At 40.8% G+C, this 25,028-nt stretch overlaps 1 protein-coding gene across 4 annotated transcripts in view; it reads left to right on the top strand.

The window, feature by feature from the left end:
• Positions 1-25,028, top strand: part of PIGN (phosphatidylinositol glycan anchor biosynthesis class N) — a 113,329-nt gene that overhangs the window by 1,878 nt on the left and 86,423 nt on the right. For 2 of the 4 annotated variants that reach the window (XR_014316808.1, XM_082752274.1), the window contains exons 2-6: positions 10,427-10,628; positions 10,732-10,991; positions 14,638-14,759; positions 15,843-15,941; positions 20,050-20,156. Coding sequence is in view for 3 of the 4 variants with exons in the window: in XM_082752274.1 (XP_082608400.1) it covers positions 10,765-10,991; positions 14,638-14,759; positions 15,843-15,941; positions 20,050-20,156 (555 nt within the window). In the remaining variant the exon portion in view is untranslated. The remainder of the gene's footprint in view (positions 1-10,426; positions 10,629-10,731; positions 10,992-14,637; positions 14,760-15,842; positions 15,942-20,049; positions 20,157-25,028) is intronic. The other 2 variants (XM_082752276.1, XM_082752275.1) reach the window with 2 other exon arrangements.

The following is a 25,028-nucleotide window of genomic DNA, read 5'->3' as shown; positions in this document are numbered from 1 at the left end:
TCTTGAAATATTTTCAGCTTTAACAAAAATGTGATAATGTCCCACAAAGTAGGAGGAGAACATGTAAGTTTGCAGATGACACAAAGTTGTGGGAAAGTGTCGATCTGCTGGAGGGTAGGAAGGCCCTGCAGAGGGACCTGGACAAGCTGGGTCAATGGGTAGAGGCCAGTGGGATGAGGTTCAACATGATTAAGTGCTGGGTCCTGTACTTTGATCACAACAACCCCGTGAAACACTGCAGTCTTGGGGCAGAGTGGCTGGAAAGCTGTGCAGAGGAAAAGGATCTGGGGGTGCTGGTTGATGCTCACCTGAACATGAGCCAGCAGTGTGGCCAGGAAGGCCAATGGCATCATGGCTTATATCAGGAATAGTATAGCCACCAGGACCAGGGAGGTGATCATCCCCCTGTACTCAGCTCTGGTGAGGCTGCACATCAAGTGCCGTGTTCAGTTTTGGGCCCCTCACTACAAGAAAGACACTGAGGCCCTGGAGCATGCCCAGAGAAGGGCTACGAAGCTGGTGCAGGGCCTGGAGCACAAGTCCTGTGAGGAGCGGCTGAGGGAACTGGGGGTGTTCAGTCTGAAGAAGAGGAGGCTCAGGGGAGACCTCATTGCTCTCTACAGATACCTGAAAGGAGGTGTGGAGAGCTGCGGGTCAGCCTCTTCTTGCAGATAACTAGTGAGAGGACTAGCAGGAATGGCCTCAAGTTGCGCCAGGGGAGGTTTAGGTTATAAATTAGTAGACATTTCTTCTCAGAAAGAGCAGTCAGGCACTGGGATGGGTTGCCCAGGGGGTGGTGGGGTCACCATCCCTGGGGGTGTTCAAGGAAAGGTTGGACGTGGTGCTTAGGGACATGGTGTAGTGGGTGACATTGGTAGTAGGGTGATGGTTGCACCAGATGATCTTGGAGGTCTTTTTCAACCTTTATGATTCTATGAGGTTAGAAATAATTTCTTCATTTGGGAGGAGAAAAGTTCAATCACTTTTTCTTTTCTCTATATTTGTTGTTTTGAAGCATTTCTGTGAACAATGGATGCTTGGGAGCCTGCTGTCTGAAGCATGGTGAATAAAGCATTTACAGCCCACGAAGAATTTTAGAAATTTGGGAAACCAAGTTCAAATTTCATGACGTATTTCATGTTTTTATGAGAACGAATAGAGAGAAATGCCACTGAATGAAGTCACAACTTGGGGATAAGAGATACTACCTTTTATACATCCACAAACTGGAGAATTGAGTTGTTGGTCTTCAGGCACTCAAGTTTGGAAAGCTGTGGAAGATGGGTATGTTGTCTGCCAATGTAGGCTGTACAGAAAGAAAGTTGTGGAGGTTACAGATGGCTGTTAAAGATGGCATTCTGTACCATATTGAAGGACAGTCTAGGTGGGAAAGGAAGCAGTAGAAATCAAGTATGAAAATGGCCTTTGTAAAGTCATTCAGAGGTTTTAAAGAACTAAACTCACGTGAGAGGCTATGCTGCCTGAATTTATTAACATTTCTGTTATTGAAGCTTTCTGGAGGTGAAAACAAGGCTTGAAATTGAGAAGGTCTTATTTATTCCTGTCACTGCAGAAGCACGCTCCACCAACTTGCAAAATGGTTTCTACACTTAACTCTGTTTTCCTTATTCTGCCTGCTGTTGTTCAGTCGAGAATTGGAGGAAAATGTGATTGAAGATATTTAAGCTGGCTTGTGGAGAAGGTCATGCAATGAAGGCAATGGTGGTGTTAACAAATTTAATATAAGTTGGAAAACAAAGTAAGAATCTGAGGATGTGCTTCGAATGTGCTCGGTTAGCACAGCTGGGAGGTGATGCAGGCCTGTCCATCTGGCACCAATGGAGGTCTATTTTATGAATTAGAATGGGGAACTGCACTGGAGCAAAGTTGTTTCAGTTTCCTTCCTTTTTTTTTTCTATAGGTTATTTTCAGTCTGTCTCTCTATGCAGTTTTCCAGGCAGCTGTGCCAGTCCAAGGGAATACGTGGATGGGAGCAGAGGACAGGACAACTCTCTGCAGCTGTCCTAGCTTGGTTTTTCTTGTGGTATTTGTGGCTGTGAGGACCTCTTGTTCTTCTGACATGGCAGTAGCAGTTAGGTATTCGTGTAGCAACACCCGATGAAATATTTCCCTTGTTGGTTTTAATTATTTTGGGAAACAGATGTTTTTAATTACAAGACAGTTCCTACAGATGGTTGGGTACAGGTAAGTAAGTGCTACACAGATGTGAATAATAGACCTTTTCTGTCACCTTAAAACTAGCTGGTTTTTTCTTCCCTGAGAACAGGCACCTAATGTAGGTAGAACTCGTCTGTGTCTTTCTAACATGAGACTATATTTGATGTCTGCAATAACAGTAAGTGTCTGCTCTTGTTTTTCTGGGCCTTGCAACTAGTTATTTCAGCTTCTTGAATCATTTCATTCGGTGATTGAAGAAGTTGGGGCACATTTGCCCCCCTTGTGCTAGTTTCTTTATGATGAACCTGTACATACTGAAAGCCTGCTTCTACGATGGATCCTGCTAGGGTCTTGGTCCGCAGCGGTGCCCATGTATGGTTGGAGCAGAGCCAAGATCCTTCTTAATTCTTGCATAGCCCTGGGAAAGACAACAGAAAGGCAACAGGAAGGTAAATTCCCTTCGGGAGCTGCCAAACAGGCAAGTTTGGTGTGAGGGAGCGGGGTGGTAGGCAGGGATCGCTCTATGGGGCGTGCTGTGGGTGCAGGTTCTGTAGGTTAAGAGTTGTACAATAGCAATTATGCTAGCCCATTAATTATACCTTACGATCAAATGCATTCTACTGGCTAGCAGACTTGGTTGAAGTAGTACTTTTATCTCACAAGCTCGTGAGTCCTTTCTAAAACACTTTTTTTTGAAAGAGTGGGAACCTGTGAAACGATTATTTGACTTACGTGTTCCTTTATTATGGAAAGTGTTACTCTGTGCTCAGAAGGTTGTCTTGCAGTCCTTTTTCCCTTCAGCCTGAAGGAAAAATTGACATTGGACAGCCTGTGTGCAGGAAGTAGCTGACAAATGGCTTCTTACCATGTTTGTTGGGTTTTGGTAGCGGTTGATACTGATGAGAAAATGTGACTTCAGACCAAACTCTTCTGTTTCAGCTCTTTTCAATCTTGTAGTCGCTTCTGTAGAGCATACTTTAAGCACTGTTTTCTTTGTCTAAATGTTTAAAAAAAAACAGAGGTTACACAGTGTAATGCAAGGCACTTTTGGCAGGATAAACAACTAAATAGTCTATGTTTATGAAATGATGAGTATATGAATGGCGTGTCCATGAAATATGATGTTAAGCTGTAGACCAGGGGTGCTCGAAGAAATCTTGCTTATAGAGTATGGCGGTATGAAGAAATACATAAATAATAAATCAAGAAATACCCGAAAGGAATCATGAATACTGCCTGAAAACAGACAGGCTCCCAAAGTGCTGTTGCTGATGAAATGGCTGATTCACAGCAAAGAAAAGACACAGCAGTTGGGTTTGAGTTTTGCTTTTTCTGAGGACTTTTATAACATCCTGTATGGCGAGCAAAAGTACCGCTGCATTTCTCCCCCTCCCTTTCTCTGTACCTGGCTGACTGGCGTTGGCAGAGGACGATGCTCTTGTTCTCTTTCACGCCTCAAAGCATGAAGAAACCACCCTTGTTCCTTCTCCATGCTGTCGTCTTGTCGGTGCTGTTCCTGGGTATGTCTTTGTACCTGGGAGACTTGTGGATGCTGTTCCCGTGCTCACAGGGTAATTCAGATTGAATTTGTTAGGCTGGCACTGGAGTGACGGCGTTGCAGGGAAGTTCAAGTCATTCTGCCTCGTAGGCCACAGTCAGGTTTCTCCTTGGAGTGGTTTCGCAAAAGAGACTTTTCTAGGCGGGCAAAGCGATCTTGATTATCAAGAGATGTTAAAAAGAAAATTCAGTATTCCTTGGGCTCCCTGCCTCAGGTTTGGATGTGCTTTACTGAACCACATTTACAATTTAAAGCAGATGTCGTTTGTTATTATAATCCATAAGATGCTCGGTGAAGATGTTGAGCATAAAATAATTATAAACAGATGGTTTGAATTACGAAAGCCACTTCAGTGCAAAAGCAAGTAAAAATACTCTCGTTACAGTTTCATTGTCTGGCGGAGCATATTATGCCTCAGTAGGGAAAGAAAATGAAGTTTGGGAAAGGAGGAAGAGGGACGTGATCGTTATCTCACCTACATTCATCGTATGTGTGAAGTCACGATGAGGTTTTTGGGTTTCCAAAGTTTAAGTGTTGCATAAAGATGCCAGTAGGCTTACTCCGAGGCTGGCTGCTAAGTCTGCTGTATAAATTTGTGCAGTCAGTAGGTGTGTGCCTTGACAGCAGGAATCACTTGATTTTGTTATTTGACAAGTTTAACTCTTTAAAAAAAAAAAAAAAATACAGATTAGTAAAAGAGTAGGGTAAGGGCTGCTGGTGCTATCGTGGATGGAGTATAATTGCCACACCACGAAAAATCCTGTCACGCAGCAGAGCTCCCATGTCGCTCCCCTGCCCTAAGCGCAAGGATCATGTTTTATGTATGGACAAATTGTGCAGTCACCAATTTGACAGCTTAAATTACATAATACACAGCGCCGTTTAGCTGAAAAATGTGTTCGTCAGCCAGAAACAGAGCAGACATTCCCGTCTATTTCTTCTTTCCATAGAAGATACTTACCAAGGCCGTCGGTGCTTATTGAAAAAGCCTTTCCAATGGATTTTCTTCATCTTAACCAACAGGCTTGGCAGTATTTAGTGAGGCATGGTCCCTCTACCGGAATTGATTAATGTGACTTCAGCTCCCTCTCCTGACACTTTATTATCCTTAAAAAATATTCCTGCCAGGGAGGCATACTCCATGTAGTGTTTTGTGCTTGTTTTATTGCATATTTAGGGAAAAAAAAAAAAAAAGAAGGGAAGGGAAAAGTTACATTTCTCAGAAAGGACTATGTTATATTGCAGCGCAAGTATGGTTTTCTTTGCCTTATCTGTAATGCTGAGAGATTATAACTTCAGGGAAAAACAACTCGGATGTGGATTGCTTCGGGGAAACGAGCATTTCCCTAATTACATCAGCTTTCCTGCTCGGCTTTAAGGGAGCTGATCCTTTCCTGGGGGCTGTGGACGTGGGTTGTGCAGCGGCCAGACCTGGCTGCAGGGGTAGTGCTAGGCTGGGGTGCAAGTCAAAAAAAAAAGTCCTGTTAGCAGGGTATGGATCAGCTGGAGAGGAGGGATGAGCTAATGTGAAACAGGCTGCCTGCTTCTTGCCTTCACAATGGATTGGCTCCATATTTAGTTTTAGGAGGTAGTGATAGAAGGAGGGAAAATACAGAAAAAGGATAAATCACAGCCTGATGCACTGTGCACTACTTGGGCTGAGGCTGTAGAGGAGATGAATTGGCTGCCTGAGCTGTATTATTGTAAGTAGCGTCTTTGGATGGACAGTAAGAAACAGCAAGTGATCTCTCCCTCTATTTTGTCTGTAAGGCTAGAAACTGTGATCTTTTCTCTTAGTACGTGATAGGCAGTAGCTAAATGGAATTAAACAGAGTAATGCAATCAGGATTTGGGCAAAGCTTAAATCTTTGGATTGTAGTGCACTGAGTCACTTGCTAGGGGGTTGCCTGGGAAGATATCAGAGGACGCAAAAATGCTGACACATCCTTAAGTTTCATTGACAGCAAGATGTAAGATACATCTTCAAGGGAGAGTTTGTTTATCCACTTTTTGGGTGGCCAAGCACACGAGAGCAGAGCTTTTTGCACTAGGAATAAACTTAGATTCAGTTCCTTGTCCTCCAAAGTGAAAAGGGCTGCATGTCTAATACATTGCTCCTTTGCTTCTCTTGACAGGCTTTGGCTTTTGCTTTTTTGTATAAGTTAATAGTAAATCTACTTTTCTTTTCTCTGAGTTTTTTTTTGTCCTTTTCATGTCTTGTGGGGTTGCCTTGAACCACCAAGCACGAGGCTCTGCAGAGAAACTTGCTTGTGATGCCTTCTACAACAGGAGGAGGGAGAAGAGGAAGGGTCTGTCTCTCTTTTGTGTGGTGCCCCATAAAAATTGGATTCCACTTCTGCGTTTCTGAGGATGCAGACGAACAGTACGTAGATAAATATGCATGTCTCCTGCTAGAGCAGACACCTGCTCCTGAGAAGCATTACCTGTGCCCCTCTGTGCCTGGAGGGCCTGAGGGCAGACATCACTGGCTTGAGGGATGTTTGAGTGCCTGGATTGTACTGGGATAGCTGCTCTCTGCTCTTCCCGGCCAGACAAGCATGCTAAAGAGCTGCTGGGCACCAAGGCTTTCATTTCCAGCTCTTCTTTACGCTGACAGGTGTGTCAGGGCACCTCTGAGATCCTGTTCCACCTCTGGTTCCCACATTGAACCTGCAGGTTGAGACTGGCTTTTGAACAGCCCTGTGATGCAGAAGCACAGAGGGAGAAGAAAAGGGGCGTGGAAGAGATCTCTGCGTTGCAGATGACTCAGCTCAGTGCTCCAAAGACCTCTGCGTTTTCACATTTCCTGGTGCTGTCACCCCATCCCAGTTGTTACTGCACTGGTTGCGTGGAGGCGGTGGACTTGCAGTCCAAGACTTTCCATCGTGTCTTTGAGAACGAGGTCAAGTTTTGAGGAGAGAGAAGTATAATACTAGAGCCCATTATAGGAAGGAAAAAAAAAAACACCACACAAATAGATGTCCCAGGAGACCGACACTGAGGCTTGTTCTGATTACTGAAGGTCACGTCCAGATCTTGCAAGAGAAAACATTTTCACAATATATTTGTAGCTTTACTTTTCCACACCGATGGTCCCTGCACAAGAGTGCAGTGGAGGAGATCACCCCAGGGAACCCATTTATATCTGAAGTGAGACGCATTCATCTGTTTTCCTCTTTGTGCTACAAATGCTTATATTTGTAATTACACTGCTTAGCATTAGGCCTTCTTGTGCCATGGAGGTGGCTTACAAATTCTGGAAGTCCCCTTGTCTTTGAACCTTTGCTTTCTTCCCTGATGGTCTGCCTTTCAGATTCAGTGATCTGTGGTAAATCAACCTTTAATAGTAAGTCCCAGCTGGTAGTGATTAAGCCAAGAAACAAATTAGTGTCAGCCAAGACCTGTTTCCGCACAGCTGTGGATTGTGTAGACAGACAAGATCCTACTCAAAATGGAAACTGGTTTTTATGTGAGAAGTGGCCATTTCAGTCCATCATTCAACAATCTTCCACCCATGTCTGTCTTAGACTGTGGTACGTAAGTATAGAGGGCTCTAGCAAAGTCACTTCTTTGTCAGGGTATACTTCACTTCATTAATCTGTAAATGCTTAATTCCATGCATATTTAAGCCTCTGATAGGTTATTTCACGAGTCAACGTAACCCTGAATGTTATATTTTACCTCGGTTGCTGTTTCCTCTGCACGTAGGCTGGTTCAGGTCCTGATCCTTGTATTTGATGGTTGCAGTTTCTTTTATAGGCAGTGTGCCTATGGGACTCCTCTGACAGCCTTCAGGAAGGGGACTGGGAAAAGCACTCTGGAAATTAATTTGCCCCTTCTGGAAATCAACTTGCCCATTTTAATTGATGCTGCTGTACCTTCTAGGCAAACTGATGTTTCAGCATCATGGGATGAAAAGGAGTATTTACCTCTCTTTTCAGTCAGGAACCAAAGTTTACCCCAAGCATCGTCGCTGAGGGGACCAATGTGCACAGCCCTTCTCTTCAGGTAGTCTCATTGCTCTGCTTTTTCAGATCCTGCCTGGGTTAGGTGGTAGAGAAGAGGTTGGGTCAGAGTAGTTCTGCAACCATGACCATGCTTAAAAGTATCTGTCATGTTTAAGTGGGTACCTGGAACTGTGCTTTTTGATGAATTCTTGCAAGAGCTGGTGTGCTGCTGAAGGGAGAGCTGCGGAGATGCCTCATTTGCTTGAAGAGCTCTGAAGCTGTAATTACGTGATTTTAACCAGAAAGATACACAGGAGTGGAGCAGACATGTAGAGAAACGCTTGAAGATAAGAAAAGCAGAAGCATTCAACCGCCAGTAACCAAAGCTCTATAGAAGAGGTTATCTTTGTGCCTGCTTGTTTTTCCTTCTCCTCACTTTGTAGTCAAAGATGTTGTATATTGAGGGTTGAGAAGAAATGGGGATGTGCTCCAAGAATGAGATGGGAATGGACCTGTGGAAAGCTGGCTCCCAAAAAACACCCGATCTTGGGTGTTTGTTTGTCCTGTGGGATAGAAAGGGTACGTTGATTGTTGGGAAGTCTCAAGGAAACCTGAGTTGAAAATCGCTTACTGGAAATCCTAATTCATGTTGTTCCCTGATTGTGTTTGAAGAGAACATATTTCATAAACAGTCTAAACAACTTTAGACGCTTCAGAGTAGCAATGACCAAGTTCAGCTGTAACTTGATCAGCACGAAGAGGTGCAGAAGGTCATTGTTGCTTGTCTACATTGCTTTTTGCTGACTCTTATCAATGCTGTTTGATCCTTCTCTAGCCACAGATGTGCTCGTTTGCAAGACCTCACAAGGGCTTAGTGGTTCGAAAAGCAGGTGGGTTGGGAGCTGCCTGCAGTGAAATCATCTAGTGGTGATGAGCAATTGGGTATCTTGTGGCTGGAAGAGTGGCCTACTATAGCGTAATTGAACCATGGTTGCAAATGAAGTCTTCTTTTGGACTTAATTTTGTAGATCACTGTACTCTGATGACATGGCATTAAACTTGAATTGTGTTGATTACACTCCTTTTGCTGCAAGCTACGCCTCAGGCCTGGGGAGATTTAAAGCAAAGGGAAATACTCTGTGCTGTAAACAGTTTAGATGTCTAATACTGTAATTGGAAGAACTCAGAAAGTGTTCAGCTATAGATTTGTAGTATTGGGAGCCGCCAGCAGCAAGTATCTGATTGAAGTAATGTGCTCTCGTTAAGGGGGTATCTAGTTGCATCGGCTCCTAGGCATGAATAGTTCAGGTTCTCATATCAAACAGCACAGCTACATCAGAAGAGGAAGCCCGGTGGAAAATAAGACAGTAAAATGAGGTCCTGTGTTCAACTTAATGAACAACGTTAATGTTCAACGCATGCAGGAACTTAAAGTACTTAAGAATGGAGACACTAAGTAATAAGCTGATGCTTACAGATGTCCCAGGTCTCTGCTGGAATCTCACTTGCACAGTTCTGTGCCTACAAGCTCCTGCTTGAGAGATGAAACCTCACTGCATTGAGTAGGGCTACTGCATGTCTCTTTGAAATGCCATATTTATCTCAATCATGATACTTTTTTCTCTCAGTCTCTGAAGTTGGAAGTTATTACTGTATAAATTACTTTGATTAGGATGAAGGCTGGTGCAGCTGTATTTCAGTAGGGAAAATGAGTGGAAATGTAGCTTACAGTTAAGCTGCGTATAGGCCTGCATTTTACTTTGACAAGTAGTGTGATTTAGATATAAAACAAACTTTCAAATCTTTTTCATTTTTCTTTTCCTGTGGTTTTCCTGGCCCTTTAAAATTTGTATTTTAAGAAAATCTTTCAGGGTTTTTATCAGGGTTAATTATGTTGTAATGAAGCCTTTCTTTCCTTCCTCGATAAAACTAATCGTCTTACCATGTGGTGGCTGTCTGTGCCTGTCCACGTTCGTGTTTCTAACTACTGGAGTTCTGTAAGTAGCAAGATAAGAAATGTAGGCGTTCTCATTCAGGAGCACTGACTAGATCCTGAATGAAGAGCTTCTTTTGGAGGGAGGCACGTACTGATACAGACAACTGAATGTCGGCACCTTCTGGGCTGTTCAGAAGATCTGTCTCTAAATCAGTGAATGGAGGTGTGGAGGTGCTGTTTGGGTAAGGCTGATAATTAGCTTATTTAAATAATGAAGTTAGCAGTTTGCACAGAGCTAATAGCCTCGTTCAGGCTGTTTCCTATTTTACCTAACTCTGTACGTGTTGGCGTTGCTTTCGGTAGGCATCATGCGACACCCTCAGTGCATGTGGTGGATGCATGCATTTCCAGTGTATCTATTTTTAAGCATCTTTGTATCCTGAACCTGACTTCAAAGACTGAAGGCAGAAAAAGCGTCCTGAAAGGAGAGATTATTATCCTGCTGAACCGTAATTCTTCACCTGTTGCGTTTTTGTCGCCTTTCTTAGAGGAGTGATAGCGTTCTGCACTCACACAGAGCGGCTTTGTTCGTTTAAAGTAAGTTTCTAAATGGAGTATAACGAGCCCGGAATTGATGGTAAATTCACAGAAAGCACCTTTGGATGGATGCTTGCTGTAGGATGGCTTTCCCTGGCTGACTTCGGTCTCTTATCTGCCAGAACAGACCCCAAAGCTGTCGTGCAGTCGGCCAGCAGAGGGTAGTATGCCCATGGAGAGAGACGTCGTGTTGTCCTGTCATTGCTGTAGGTAACAGAAAGCTGCTGGATGTCGGAGATGCTGGCTTGATTTAATGGTCTTCTGAAGCCAGCCGGTATGCCAGAAAACGCCGAGGTGGAGTTGGTGTGACACAGCTATCTGACAGGCTGAATCAGCAGTGCGATGGCTTCTGACCGAAACCAGCATATCTGGGAAAAAGCTGCTTGTAAATGAAGTTTGATTTTGGATCTGGGTAACAACTCTATTTACAGTACTCCCATTCTGTATCAAATGAAATAAATACTGATCCTACTAAGTCTCATGTGACTAACAATATTTTTCTTATTCCCTCTCAGTGTTGGACTTTGCCTTGCCAGCCCCCCGTTACCATGGGTATACCAGTCTTCATCCTTGCTGGTCTCCTTGTCCACTTTGTGTTCTTGGTCTCCATTTTTGACATCTACTTCAGCTCTCCCCTGGTTCACGGTATGACCCCTCAGCAGACTCCGTTGCCACCTCCAGCGAAACGTCTCGTGCTCTTTGTTGCCGACGGTCTGCGGGCAGATTCACTGTACGAATTGGATGGCAACAACACTTCCCATGCACCTTACCTGCGGTAAGTCCACCCAAAAATGCTTCCGATCCAGAAGGTTTAGCTTCTGGAGATAGCACTATGTAATGATGAAAAGTGTTCTCATAGGAACAAGAGAAACAGACAACTGTGGTGGCTTGGTACTGCATTCCCTCTGCCTTTGAAGTGACAAATTTTTGCAGAGTTACGCTCTGCATGGCATCAATTTTGAAACCTAAGTCATTTATTTAAGCTGCTTCCTGGATGTTCAGTTTAGCCGGAGTAGTTCATTAACGCACCTGTCTTCCAGTTCTGAGCTGCTGATGAGGCTTCGTAAGGAGTGATTAAACAAGATGGGCTGAGCGGATCTAACAGCAAGCCGCCTCTTCCTGTTTGTTCCTCCTTTCCCGTCTGCGTGACCCCGCTGCCTCTCTTGTGCTATCTCTAGCATCTCTCATTGCATAATGGCATGATTGGGTTTAAGATTGTGGAAAATTAATGCAGCCAGAAAGGAACGCTAGAAGCCTTGTCTTTGAGTGATTAAAGTTAATATTCCCCAGCCTTCCTTGTTTCCTTATATCGAGATAGTTACTTGATCATAAGATGAATAATTGCCGAAATTTAAAAAAAATGAGACAGTGCTAAATAAGACTGCATTTGTGTAATAGCTGGTGTCTGGCTGGCATATCAGAGCAAATCCATGTAATCAATCATCTGAAGCTGCTGTGGCATTTCCAGTCTGCTATAGAAATCTGGGAAGGCTGCACTTTAGTACTTGTCATCCTGCGTGGGATTACTTGTAACTGTTTCTCTGGCTGAGTTAGGGTTCTTGTAAGGTGTGCTTTGTGCCACACCAGTGTGTTTTCCATATCTTCTTTTAGCGGTGGACTTCGTGCCTCTTCCAGAGCAGATTCGTCCTTTTAGGACTAAAGTTGTTGGTCTTTTGTAGCATCATAAGGTTGTGAATGCCATAGTGCCCCATCTCTAGGAGCAGTGGTGCGTTGGGGCCAAAATACCCTCTTTTCCAGCCATGAAGTGTCTAAAGTTCTTCAGTTTCAGCAATTCAGCATTATTACAGATTTCTAGTAATAAGGCAAACCATACATTAGCTTGTCCAGTATTGGGAAATTTGTACTTTTCTGTCTTTTAATTTGTCCCATTTCAAAATTTGTGCAAGTAAAACCTGTGCTGAAAGGACCTGGGTAAGTGGAGGAAAGAGCTGCCTTAGAAGAAAAGATACTGGTAGGTCACCAGAGTAAAATGCCAGTGAGATTTGAGGTGCCATCTGTCTATCTCTAGTTCTTTCATTCTGCCTATAAATAATAAATGCATGTGTGAGCATGTGTATGTGAGATGAAAGCATGCAGCACGCTGTGTCTTCTGAAAGGTGGAAGGCAAGGCAGTCCAGGGCATATCAAGTCCACTGTTTTGCATGTTCATTCTTAAGTGTCAAGTGTGCAGTCCCTTATCTGCTTTAGTGTGCAGCATAATAGGCAGATGACTTGTCTCGTGCAGGTGGAGCACTTTGGGAACTACTGTTTCTCTAAGGAGGAAAGATTATCTTTAAATGAGCAAGAATTATTCATGTAGCAATGTGCCATAAATGAAAGCAAGGTGTTTTAGTAGGCATGTAAAGTTAATAAATATCCATTATGGTTGGAACAGATTGCTGGCTGATGTATTCCAGGTATACATCAGGCTTTTCTTTTACAACTATTCTTGAAAAATCTGTTGTTCAGCAGCGTTCTGGTAGCTACAAGGGACAGCAGGTGGTGTGGTCTGAAGTGCTGTGGTAGTGCAGATGAGGACTGCAAAGAAGATGTTATATTCCTTGTCAGTCACGTTTTGTATGTATTGCTATATCATATTCATCACTATTATGGGTAGCTAATGTTTGTCCTGTCAGGGAAATGAATTTTTAAAACAGTTCTTCTGAGTAAAAGGCTTTGGAAATAATTCAAAATGGCTAAGTGATTTTTGAAAAGGTAAGTGGTATTCTGACTATATTCTGCTTGCCTTATGTTATTGTTGACTTCAGATACGTTAATGCAACCCATCAGAAGCAAATGTAAAGGATTACTTTCTAACTTAGGCAAAATGGAGTTGGGAAGTAATCCAAGAGGTAGAAATCAAAGTCTAATTAAAACAATTTCCCACCTGTTGTTACAGTGAAGTGAGAGGAGAGCCAAAATTTTTTATCTGTCGTAAGTCTTCCACTAATGCTAGTGCAATATATCTTGATCAGTCTCCAGTAAGAATGAATTAGAAACCTCTTTAGCTGATACTTAAATCCTTTTTTTCAGAATAATACTTGTTTTCAATATGAGTTGTCTTAAAACCTGGCTGAGGTGATAGCTAGAAGTAATATCAGAATATTATATTGCCTTTTTCATTTTTCTCTGCAGTGTTTGGGCTATTCAAAGTAGTCCCGTGAACTTCCAAGTAGGCCTGAGAATTTGAGATCCAAGATGAATATAAGCAATGAATTCCATGAGCACAGCCAAGCCTTAAATATTCTATGTTTTGGTTTGATTCTTATGTTATTCATGTGAAATGTGTTTAGCGTACAGAACTTGTAATTAACAACTGTATAAAACCAGATTGGTCTATCTGTTAAAAATCAAGTTATAAAACATGAACTTGGGACCTATGTTCGATCACATTCAAACTCAGCGAGTTTTGTAACTTATACCTTGAACAACAAAAGTAACTTCTAGTAGGTTTCGCTCATAAAATTGCTTTGGATTTGTTCAGAGAATCTGCTCCTTTTTTCCTAAGAATTAGTATAAAGTATATCATGGTGTGTTTTAATCTCTTCTCCTTCCAGCCGCCACCCTGACAGTGGGCACTGAATGTTCCTCTGCTTCCAGAAGATGGAGACAAGAAAACATTCGATGATAACATTTGCTTGCTTGCTCTCTGACAGGTTCCAGCTGTTCATATCTTTAGCAGACAAGAACAGTTTGAGCCTGTTTCTTACGCTTGAGCTTTGCCCTCTGTTTTCTTTGCTTTTTATCTTAAAATGATTTTATGTGTACATGTATAATCCCTAGGCAGCTTCTGTATTTCTTTATATTTGGTGAGAATCTACTCTGATTTGCTTCAGCGTAACTGCAAAAGATAATAGGTTTGCCTGGATTTTCTGTGTTGTTCGAATGATCTCCACATTGCATTCACATTTGGTTTATATCCTCTCGTTGCTGCCTTCCAAGATTAAGCATAGATAAAGAAGACAGGCATGGTCCCAAGAACTAATTATACTTGAGTGTATTTAATGAGCAAAGGAAGATTGAACTTTCAAGCTAAATGGAAAGAACAAAGAAAAGCAATGCCAGACAGCAACAATTTGTTGGGCAGGGACTGGGGGGGTTAAGCCATATTAGAAGACAGCAGAAAAAAAACAAAACCACTATATGTTATGTGTAAGTGTTGTAAAACATCAGTTAAACTGGTCTGTTTGAGTGTTGGTGGTCAACAATAGCAATGTTATCTGTGGGGTATTATAATACAGAACTACTTTCAGTTAATGTTTGGTTTGAGTTGCTGCACAGCAGGCTAAAGCAAAAAATCTATTTTTAATCTGGGCTTTTTGTATTTCCTGTGTAGCATCCTACCTGTCACTCTTTTTATCTGCAAAACATTTTACTTGCAAGAAGTCACAAGCATTAACTGACTTGTATCTTTTTTTCAGGGCTATTCTGGAGAATAATGGCAGCTGGGGCATCTCTCATACCCGAGTCCCAACAGAATCCAGACCAGGGCACGTTGCACTGATAGCTGGGTTTTATGAAGACGTCAGTGCAGTTGCTAAAGGTATGCCAGTCCCAAAGTTTTAAACACCATCCTCCAAGATAAGGAATTCTACTGATATACTAGGTTCTATGTTATCGGTAAACACTTGCATAGTGGTTTGATTATATGGAAAAATCTCATTTTGGATAGTTTTCCCTCTGTTAATATTGTTAGCTATGAAAATGCATTACACAAGTTAATATTTTGTAATTTAGTAAGATTTAGCACCCTAAGTCTAAAAGCAGAAGAACTTTCTGGATTTACCTTTTCATGTAACAGATTGTTTTAAATTATAATTTGGGATGTAATAGAAGGTGGTTAAATAATTGTTGCAAACGGAAGTAAACTTCATTGTTTTAGCTGAACCATTGTCAGGTGGAGTTGAAGGATCAGTAGCAAAATGGAGTGGAAACTTCAGCTATGGTTTAGCTGGAGATAGCTGCTGTCGGTGAATGCTTGGTGGTTAATAATATGGAACAAACCTTCATGTTTCTAACTTGATGTCTTGTATGCTTCTATGCCTTCCCCTAGGAACACTTGTAATGTTTTATGTTGTTTTTGGAAAGCGGAGGGTAAGAGGAATTACCTGATCTTGCTCAGGCTTCTAGTCAGAAGGTTCTTCCTTCTGACATTGTTACAAATGCAGGATTGGCATGAGTTGCTATTAAGAGCATCTCTTTATATTTGTCAGCTGCCTTGTCACAGAAAGTCTTTAAGGTTTTCTTGTGAAATGGTGGAACATGATTATTGGTAATATAATACGTGTGTGTAACTTAATGCACGGTGTGTTGAAAGCTGCAATCAGATAACAGGGGATTTAGAATTCAGGAAAAATTTAGCTTTGTAGAAGGTAAACCAGCTGTGTGTTATTTGTCTGAATCCTTTCATAACAAGATTGGCTTAGGTTTTCATCTCATTTCTTGATGAATGGGGGACTAATTGCAAATAGAGGCAAAAACAAGTAAAACTGAGACCTACGGAGTGCGGTTCATTGTGAAATAGTAGAAGGGACTTCCTCCATCCCCCACCCTCCAAAAAGAAAATTTGCATGGAAAAGAAGTCAAAAATCTTTTGGCAATCCAATTGAAATTGTATGTTTAACAGGATGGAAGGAGAATCCAGTGGAATTTGACTCTGTTTTCAATGAAAGTAAATATACGTGGAGCTGGGGAAGCCCAGATATTTTGCCAATGTTTGCAAAAGGTAAGGTTTAAATTTTGTGAATTTTTAACACGTAGTTATCTGGTAATAAAATAGAAAGACTTGAAATTTTCAAGTTAAAGAAGAAGGTGAATGACATGTTTCCAGTTTATTTTTTGTACATGTGATTTCTAGTTTGTGAATTCAAGACTGGGTGGAGAAATGGTAAGCTTTTAAGAAGATATTCCTATTTTGTTATCCCTATTTATCATCCATTTAAGTAGGCTTTACTTAATTCTGTCAACATACTAAAGGAGAAACACCCATAGTTAAAAGGACTTCATGCTTTTAATTTGGTTTAAAGTTCTTCCTTCATTTTCTGAACTCCAGTCTCTCTTCATCTCCCCAGTATCTCCTCTGTCACACACACCTCTTTTTTTTTTCTTTTTTTTTTTTTTTTTCTGTTCCTAGGTTGGTCCATATAAATTTAAGTTCATGAAAAGCTGTAAAAATATATCCTAGAAGTTTACACTTTCCCATGACCTCAGATAACAGTTTGTATTTAGAAATATTTTGATGATGACTGGGGAGCGAGGAAAGGTAGTATACTGCCCTTGCACAGATTATTTACATTTCTAGGGATATATTCTTGGGAAAATATTTGGGGAATTCAAGAATTTTACAAAGCCCTGTCCTTTTGTTAATTTTCTTTGAGTAAGAAGATAAACAGGGGACTGGAAGCAGCTTTGATGTTTTCTGCAGGGGTGTGCAAGGCTAGTTCCATACAGTTGTCTTGTGTCTCAATATGGCTTATTCTGAGTGACACCAGTGAAGCTGTTTTGTTTGTTTGTTGTTTTGTTGTGTTTTTTTCTTGGAATCCTCCAAAAATGAACTGTCCTTGGCCTATGGCCACACTGCTTGAGAAAGGTTTAGTGCAGCACAGTTTGAGAAGTAGATGCTATCTGGGAAGCAGTTTCTCGTGATATAAAGCTGATTTAACTTTTTATTGGAAAAAGTATTCTTGCCTTCTTTGGTCTCTCCAATATAAGCTTTATCTATAAGCAATCTATTTTTGATCATGTATAGAATAAAGACGTTTGCCATTTCTTTGTTACGAGTTTCCAAAGAAGAGGAGAGATAGGAAACTTTGGCTTCTATAACAAACAAAGGAATGGAATCAAGTATTTATTAACTTTAGCTTCACTTTTACAAAAAGCTGAAAAGAAGATGAGTGGAACATAGCTTAAATTCTTTCCATGTTGGAAATTAGTACAGTCATATGACTCTTCTTGTGTTTTTTCATCATGCCAAAATATTCAGAATTCTTTTAACTGTTTCACCATTGTGAGAAACACGTCTTCTCACACCGTTTTCATTGGATGATGAATAAAGAATATATGATACCTGCTGGGTTTTGTCAAGGAGTGAAAAATCCCATTTGCTGGCATTATTTATCTTCCAGTCTTTTTTCTGTCATAAAATAAATATTTCAGTCAGATGGTGGTAGATTCTATAGAGAAGGTAAATAAAATGCTGTTTGGTCTCTCTATATCAAAATATAAGTATATGCATGATATCTGAATTTGTCTAAGTTTGTGTGATTAATGTTAGTCTGAGAAAATGTCAGAAGTATCTTTGGAACTAGTGTGCAATTTGCATACATCTGAAGCAGGTTTAGAGAATGTTACTTTCCAATAGATAAATTTGCTTAAACTACGCAGATTCGGTATTCTAATTCTAACCTTATTTTCATGATATTTTTAGGTAGAGCTTGAAATTATCTGAAAATAGTGTACTTTGAAAATGTCTACTTTATTTCCAGAATGTTTGTGAAAACTTCCATTTTTTCTTCTAGACTTGCCAAGAGTTGAGTTTGTCTTGCTGTTGTCCAGCCCGATACTGTTTTGTCGTAGGTCTGGGTTAGAGTGTAATCCTGAGTATTGAAAACCACACTGAGAAAGGATCTGAAGCTGCTGCTTCTGCTGGACCATTGAAGGAAGGGGTTGGTCTACTTGACGCTGGTGCAGCCTCACCTCAAGTTCTGTGTATGATTTTGGGCACCACAACATATGAGGACACAAAACTATTAGTCTCTGAAGGAGGACTTTGAGGATGGTGAAGGGTCTGGAGGGGAAGAGATATGAGGAGCAACTGAGGCCCCTTGGTTTGTTAAGTCCCGAGCAGAGCAGGCTGAGGGGAGGCCTCATGGCGGCCTGCAGCTCCCTCACAAGGGGAGCGGAGGGGCAGGCGCTGAGCTCTGCTCTCTGGGGACAGCGACAGGACCCGAGGGACGGCATGGAGCTGGGACAGGGGAGGGTCAGGCAGAATGAGAGCTTTGATTTCCAAAGGATGTAATCTTATTGTAGGAGGATAACTCTATTCCTAACCTTAGTATTTGAATCTTGATACTAAGGGCTGAGACAACATGCCAGGCAGAAGTCTGCCATAGGAACAGCTGGTATCTGGTGTGCAGGTTTTTGGCATCTCCACATTATTTCCATTAGTGTAATGGCACCACTAAACACAGTAGAGCTCTGCTTCGTAAGGATGTTTTCATCCTTGGCTACCATCTACTTCTCTATCACGTCTTTGCATCCTCCTTGCCTTGTCCCCACATTTCAAAGAAGTATCAGGCATACTGTTGCCTATCACCTCTCAAAATACAGAAATATAAAATATTATTTAATAATATTGTATAGTTGGTTGTTTTCTTTTTTCTTAAAATCATTTTGAAGATCTTTCCAGCACTCCAAAGCTTTCCTTATATGGCCTCATTTAGCCGCTACATGTTTTTTTTTTTTTCCTCTGGTGGAAATTAGAATGGGTAACCAGTAGCATTCCTTTACCCAGTCTGCAAACTACATGCTTTTCATCTAGCTTCTTTGGTGTTGTACCTCACAAAAACAGGTCTCGTCCGATGTTCTGTAATGCTGCAGAACAAACAGTACAGCACTCTACCCTCTTTGAACATCAGTCATCCTTACAGTGATCACCAGGGCTTATTTCTTCTTTTGAGCTCCTTTATCCACCAATTTGAACTCCTTAATTCACTTTTAAGTGCCCTGGAGTATTTTGTTCTTTTCTTTCAGACTGAGGAGTGCAGTGAGTGTTCTGGGTTATAAGTAGTAGAAACATCTCCCGAGGGACAGCAGGGGGAACTGCACCAGATCTGTGCCAGCTTTCATCTTTCTGGCCTGAAATACCTGCATCACTTGCATAGGTTTGGATGTAATCTTGGTTAAACATGTCCCTTATATGGGGATGTTAGTCCATTGACAAGCCCGGAAGCTTACAAAATGGCATTATATAATTCTGACATTCAGAAAATCAGCTACATGCTGACTGGCAATCAACTGATAGAAGAATGTCTCCCCTTTGGGATTTTATGTAGTCAATGTAGAAATAGCATTCCCAAGCTGTTAACAGCTCAGCCACAGACTGAATAGCTCATTAAACTGCACCTAATTTCAGATCTTTCCAGGACTTCAGAAGTTTACTTTCTTCTAGGTCTTCATTATCTTTCCCCCCCTCTTTTTCTGCTTTACTTTGTGGACAGTGAATGCAAGATGAAATCATCTTGTTCAGATGCTGTGTGTTTGCATTAGTGGACCTCATATACTCCGTGCTGTTGCCTGCCTTGTATGTAATATACGATTGTTTCCTGAATAAAAGGCATACATGATATCCTGTTGTCTTGTATGATTCACTTTAACAATCAAAAGCCCTGTACAATTTACTAAACAAATAACAAAAGAAAAACAACAACAACTTGTGTGCTCATATAAGGCTCTAGATGTCTAGTTTCCTGTAAGACATTTTAATGAAGTTACTTGTTTCAAAACTAAGTTTTTTAACTTGCTTTAACTGGAAGTTGTTCAATTTCTATCTGCTTTTTCTCACATGAGTGTATTGAGTAACGTTGTTCCTCCCCCCCTTCCCCCAGCCCCCCCAAAGATGCTGATAAGCTAATGAGATAAATATGGTATCTAGGCTTAAAAATGTAAATGGTGGAATAATTTAAGGAGAGATCCTTCTTTGAATTCTCTCAGGATTGTCATTCTTGATGGATTTGTGTTCGTATGCATTAATATTCATGTATTTTTTTACTAAGGAAGAAGGATGAAAACTTTTCTTTCTGTTGTCTCCTATTCCATTTATATTGTTTTTGCAGGTGCTACTGGAGATCATGTTTATACATTTTGTTACACAGCAGAAAGTGAAGACTTTGGAGCACAAGATGCATCCAAGCTTGACACTTGGGTTTTTGACCATGTTAAGGTGAGCAAAGAATCTTCTCATGCTACCAGTGTATAAAACATAGGTAATGTTTATTTTACTATAGATCTGGAAAATAAGAAATTTTTGAAAGAGATATCATTTGAGGCAGTAAGTATTAAAAAAAAAAAAAAGGGCTTGAATTGATTATCATGAGTCATGTAATAGATTAGAGGAAGTGTGTCATCCAATACTAATTAAAATGCTAATAAACATACCCTTTTAACAAATATTCTTTGCTTTCCTTAGACTTAAATTTGCATGTTACCTGAAACCTATCTTTTTAGAGTATTACAGACTGTTTAAAATTTTGTGTGATTAGCTAAGAATTTCCTAATAAATATCTGCATATTGGGAAAAATGTCTTTACTGAAAGGGTCAAGGGTCTTGCAGCATTGGAATGGGCTGCCCAGGGAAGTGGCTGAGTCACCATCCCTGGAGGTCTCCAGGAAACATTTAGAGGTAGAACTTAGTAGCATGGTTTAGTGGTGGACTTGTCAATACTCCGAAAAAGGTTGGACTTAGATGATCTTAGAGGTGTTTTCCTACTTGAATTAAGTAGGGAGAAACAGATCTTCATTATGGAAAAAAAAACGGACAATATTATTCGCTTAATTTCTGTCAGGACTCGATCTGCTCCTACTATAGTGTTGCTTTTTCTGATGCACGTAGATGACTCCTGATTATCTGCTGAGGCTAATGCTATGCTGTGACTGCCAGAGGAGCCATGGTTAGTTTTGTTAAAAAGGCAATTTAGGCCCTGAAGCAGGATTACTCGTTCACATGGTGCTCTGCTCAGCTAGACAGTCTTCTGTGATATTACCATTGTTTGTATTAATATCCAATGCACACAGTGCTTAATTTGTGAATTCCTGTGTTCATGTTGTATGCTGTGCTACTTCAGTTGTCCTGAATTAAGAAATGCTGTTAGTGGGTGTTGGTGCCTAAGTGTGTACGTCAGTGGAGTGATTAGGTGGGGTTTGGCTTTCTGTGTCTCATAACAATGTTAAATGCAGTTCAAGTCTTAATAAACTTCTTCCACATGATCTTTGGGCTGGATGCATTAACGTTAGCTGCAGTGTAAATCAAATCAAACCTAAATAAGGACAAATAAACCAATATATAAACCAAATCAGCATCCGTGGTAGGAAGCCAAGGGTGGGCCTGCTTTAAACGATAATGTAGGGTTGAAAAGTTTATTACAAGTCACCAGTGTTCAAAGGAAGTGATTTTCTGTGTTTGCAAGCGGAAAGAAGGTTTTTGATTTGTTTTTTAACCATTGCCCTCTCTGAACTTGCACACGTGCCAGGTTGTTTGTTGTAATATGCATGAATAATACAAATCAAATTAGGCTGTCAGTTACCCTTGGACACTTGCCTTAAAGTTACACCCTGCTGTCACTTAGAGTTGCACAGGTGTATGAGGGTGGTGCTACCTTTCTCTTGTGTTAAAACACACAATGACATTTCTTATTTCAAGCCATAATGATATGCTTAATATATGTCATTGCTGATGACTTTTTCCTTGGAACCAGCACCCACTGTTGTTGTAAAGGCTTATTTTGCCTATCTAAATTTCATGCTGTGAATGGGTAGGACTTGATTGACTAGCGTAAAACACTCATTCCATTAATCATCTCTTCAGTTACACATCAGCGATTGCTTCAGAAGCATGAAACTTAAGGCTGCCTGAAACAGGTCGCTCTTCTGCTATAGCTCCAGCATCCGTCTCAGCCACGCTGTTGTGAATATATGGGTAACAATGATAATGTGCTGAAATCTGAAATCTACTTTTTCTACAACATGTATTTGAGATAAAATGAAAGGGAGGAAAATACTTAACCACACATCATTTGACTTTGTCTTGCATTTATGGTCCCTGAATTTGTGTCTCCTGCTCTAGAAAGCAAAAGACGAAGGTGTACCCCCTCTTTGCTGTGTAGTTAGCAGGTCCCAAACATCACAAGGCCTTTTTTGGTTTTCTCTGCCTCCCAGAAAGATGGGGATAAAATGGAGAATGGCCGACTAGTGTTTGGGCTGTTAGCTCTGTCTCTGTGGAATTGCTTATTCTCCTCAAAAGTGCAATATAGCAGAAACTAAGTTAGTCAGGAGGTATGTAAACTCTGGCTAGTAGTTGTGTATGCATTGGAAGCAGATTGCTTAAGTCGTGAGTGGGGAAAAAAAATGATTCTTTATAGTTCCTACAGTGACTATTTATGGTATAAGGACATCCCAGCCCTTTTTGAGGACAGAGAAGACTGATTATAGACTAGATGATGTGAGTGGTTATCTGCAGCTGGGCTAAAGCTTGGTGGAATGTCAATGTGTGATGGTAGTTTGTGGGTGCTACTGCCACCCACCTAGGCCACTTAGGTATGGGGTTATTGGACTTTTCCTTTCCAGAAACCTTAAAAAATAGGGGACCAACTGGAATGTGGCAGGATGTGACCCAACAATTTTCAGTTATTGACCTATAGCTGGATCGTACTTTGACTTTGTGCTGAAGAAAAAAATAAAAAAAAAATTAGAGAACAAATACTGCAACAGTAATAAATAAGTATTTCAAAATGCATTTCTGATTTTAAAAATGTTGAGGAAAAACACTTTTAGAAGATTGAACCTAATTGTATTTAGTGGAATATTTTAATCATTTTGCAAGTATTTATACAGTCTCTTGGAGATGAGTCTCAGCAGTGGTCTGACCACAATTTATTATGACCACAGGGTCAAAAATACTTCTAAAATACTAAGTTGATGTCTTCTGATTTAAATGGACATGTAGATGCAGATAGCAAGCTTCTTTCTCTTTTCATTTTGCCCATTGTATTTCTTCCTTTGGCCCCTTTCTGCCAGAAACAGGCCACCCAAGCCTTCAGACTGTTCCTTGTATGTTTGATGGAGATTGGAGTCCAGAACTGGATCATGTTAAACTTTGAAGTTTTGCAAACCATGTTCCATGACCTGATGTGGATTTTAATAGAAACAGCTTTGTTTTAATTAGCAGTACCATGGTTGAATGATTTATTTAAATGTATAGCGCTGCTGTGCATAAGCATGCTCTACTGATATAAACCTGACATACGTATTTTTATCCTGCCTTTTTTAGTTTGCATCTAAAAATTGGCATAACCGTTTAAACTCTCGCATGAGCACACATCAGTGTGCACAACTTTAATCAGCCAATTTAATTAAGTTGTCCTGGATTTGTGTGTGAAGAAGCTTTGTGGCAGGAGAAAGTTTTAGTCTCTTTCTTCTTGTGCATCCATGCAGTCAGCAGCAGTTTATCAGCTCTACGAAAGGATTGTGCTTCCAAGGAAGGCTCCGTTTTGGGGGAAACAAGGTGTCCTCAACAATTTGGTAGATATTAGTGAAGTCTATATTTTGTTCAGACATCAGTAAAGCAGGTATTTGCTAGACCTTCTAGGTACACTTTTATTTGCTTTTCCCAATACAAGGAGGGCTGTGATACCAACATTTCTTATGATACTAAGATTTACAGATGTTAAAACCCACCTTCATGTTTAAATGTTACATTTTAAGCATTATAAACAACTTGTCAGTTTATTGTGAAAGTTTTTCATTGGAAATCCATTACTGATCTTCCTAAATTGTTCAGTTGTAGCCAGGATTTACCAGAAAAACAGAAAGTTGGTTGGATTCTGGGAATGGAGTTATCTATTCCCTGTAAAGCTTGTCATTAGTATAACTCAATCACAGGAAAATCAAGTTGGAGGAGAGCTCTAGTGGTATTTAGTCTAGCTCCCTGCATGTAGGAATGCCAGTGACAGCAGGTTGCTCAGGCCTTCCCAGGCCAGCATTGAGCATCTTGGAAGGCAGAAATGTTCCAGCCTCTTTTGGTACCTGTTCAAAGATCTGGCTGCACTCACGGTTTCCAAAGTGATAAAAAATAAGCAGTAAGTCCCAATCTTACTGGAATTTCCCGTGTTTCAAATTGTCCTTTGCCCTATTGTTGAATGTTTCTGAGAAGTCTGGCTCCATAACCTCTTCAGCTTCCTAGTAACGAGTTGTAGGCCAAGCTTCTCTCAGCCTCATTGTTTATTCCCACCCCAAAAACTTCTTGAGGACACTTGGCTTAAATATACAAAGGAGATAATATCACTCAATAGAGCAAATAAAAGCTAAATAAAAAAAATAGAGACAAACACGTAGTTAACATACAGTGGTGGCTTGGCAACTAGTGCCCACAGGTTTCAGGTTGTGTGAAAGGGTACCAAAACCAGGAGGTGTTTAGAAGGCTATGAGCATGGTGTTGGGCACATGGTACAGCAACCACTTGAGCAAGGTTATTTGTTTTTGCCCCAACTGTTTTGTGTTTTTTCTTCCCCCTCCTGTTTATCAGCTTGTCAAGTTTAGCAGCCGAAGATAATTCCTTGCAGTGAATTTTCTGTTTGCAGCGTGTGATTTTAAAAATGTTCCATGGGATAAAGTTTGCATTTGCTCTTTGAGGAGATGCTGGCTCAAGTTACACTCTCCTTCCCTTTGCCTTATTCTCAATTAGCCTGAGGTTAGGCAAGCTGTTTTGGCTGCTGCTGCTTAGGGTTAAGAGGTGGCTGATGCTGGGGGAGTGGGGCATTTTCAGAGCATCACAGGAACTTCTCTAATATAAAGCCTTGCTTTCCTCTAAAAATATTCTTTTGCTTTGTTAAGCCTAGATGTAAAGTATCTTTCTTCTAATATTCATCTATGTTTTAAGATATAATTCCAGTAATTTCCTGTTTCTGTTCTGATATTTAATTAAAAATAAAACAGAACTATACAGTATCCTCTAAATTATTGGTGTGTGTTCTGGGAGGCTGCTTCAGTTTGTGGTCAAATTTGTGTAGGTGGACAGACCCATTTGGGAAATGGACACATC

Source organism: Aythya marila (assembly GCF_965140915.1).
Source record: "Aythya marila genome assembly, chromosome: 2".
NCBI lineage: Eukaryota > Metazoa > Chordata > Aves > Anseriformes > Anatidae > Aythya > Aythya marila.
The sequence above is the reverse complement of the archived record's forward strand: the minus strand, read 5'-3'. Positions and strand labels throughout refer to the sequence as shown.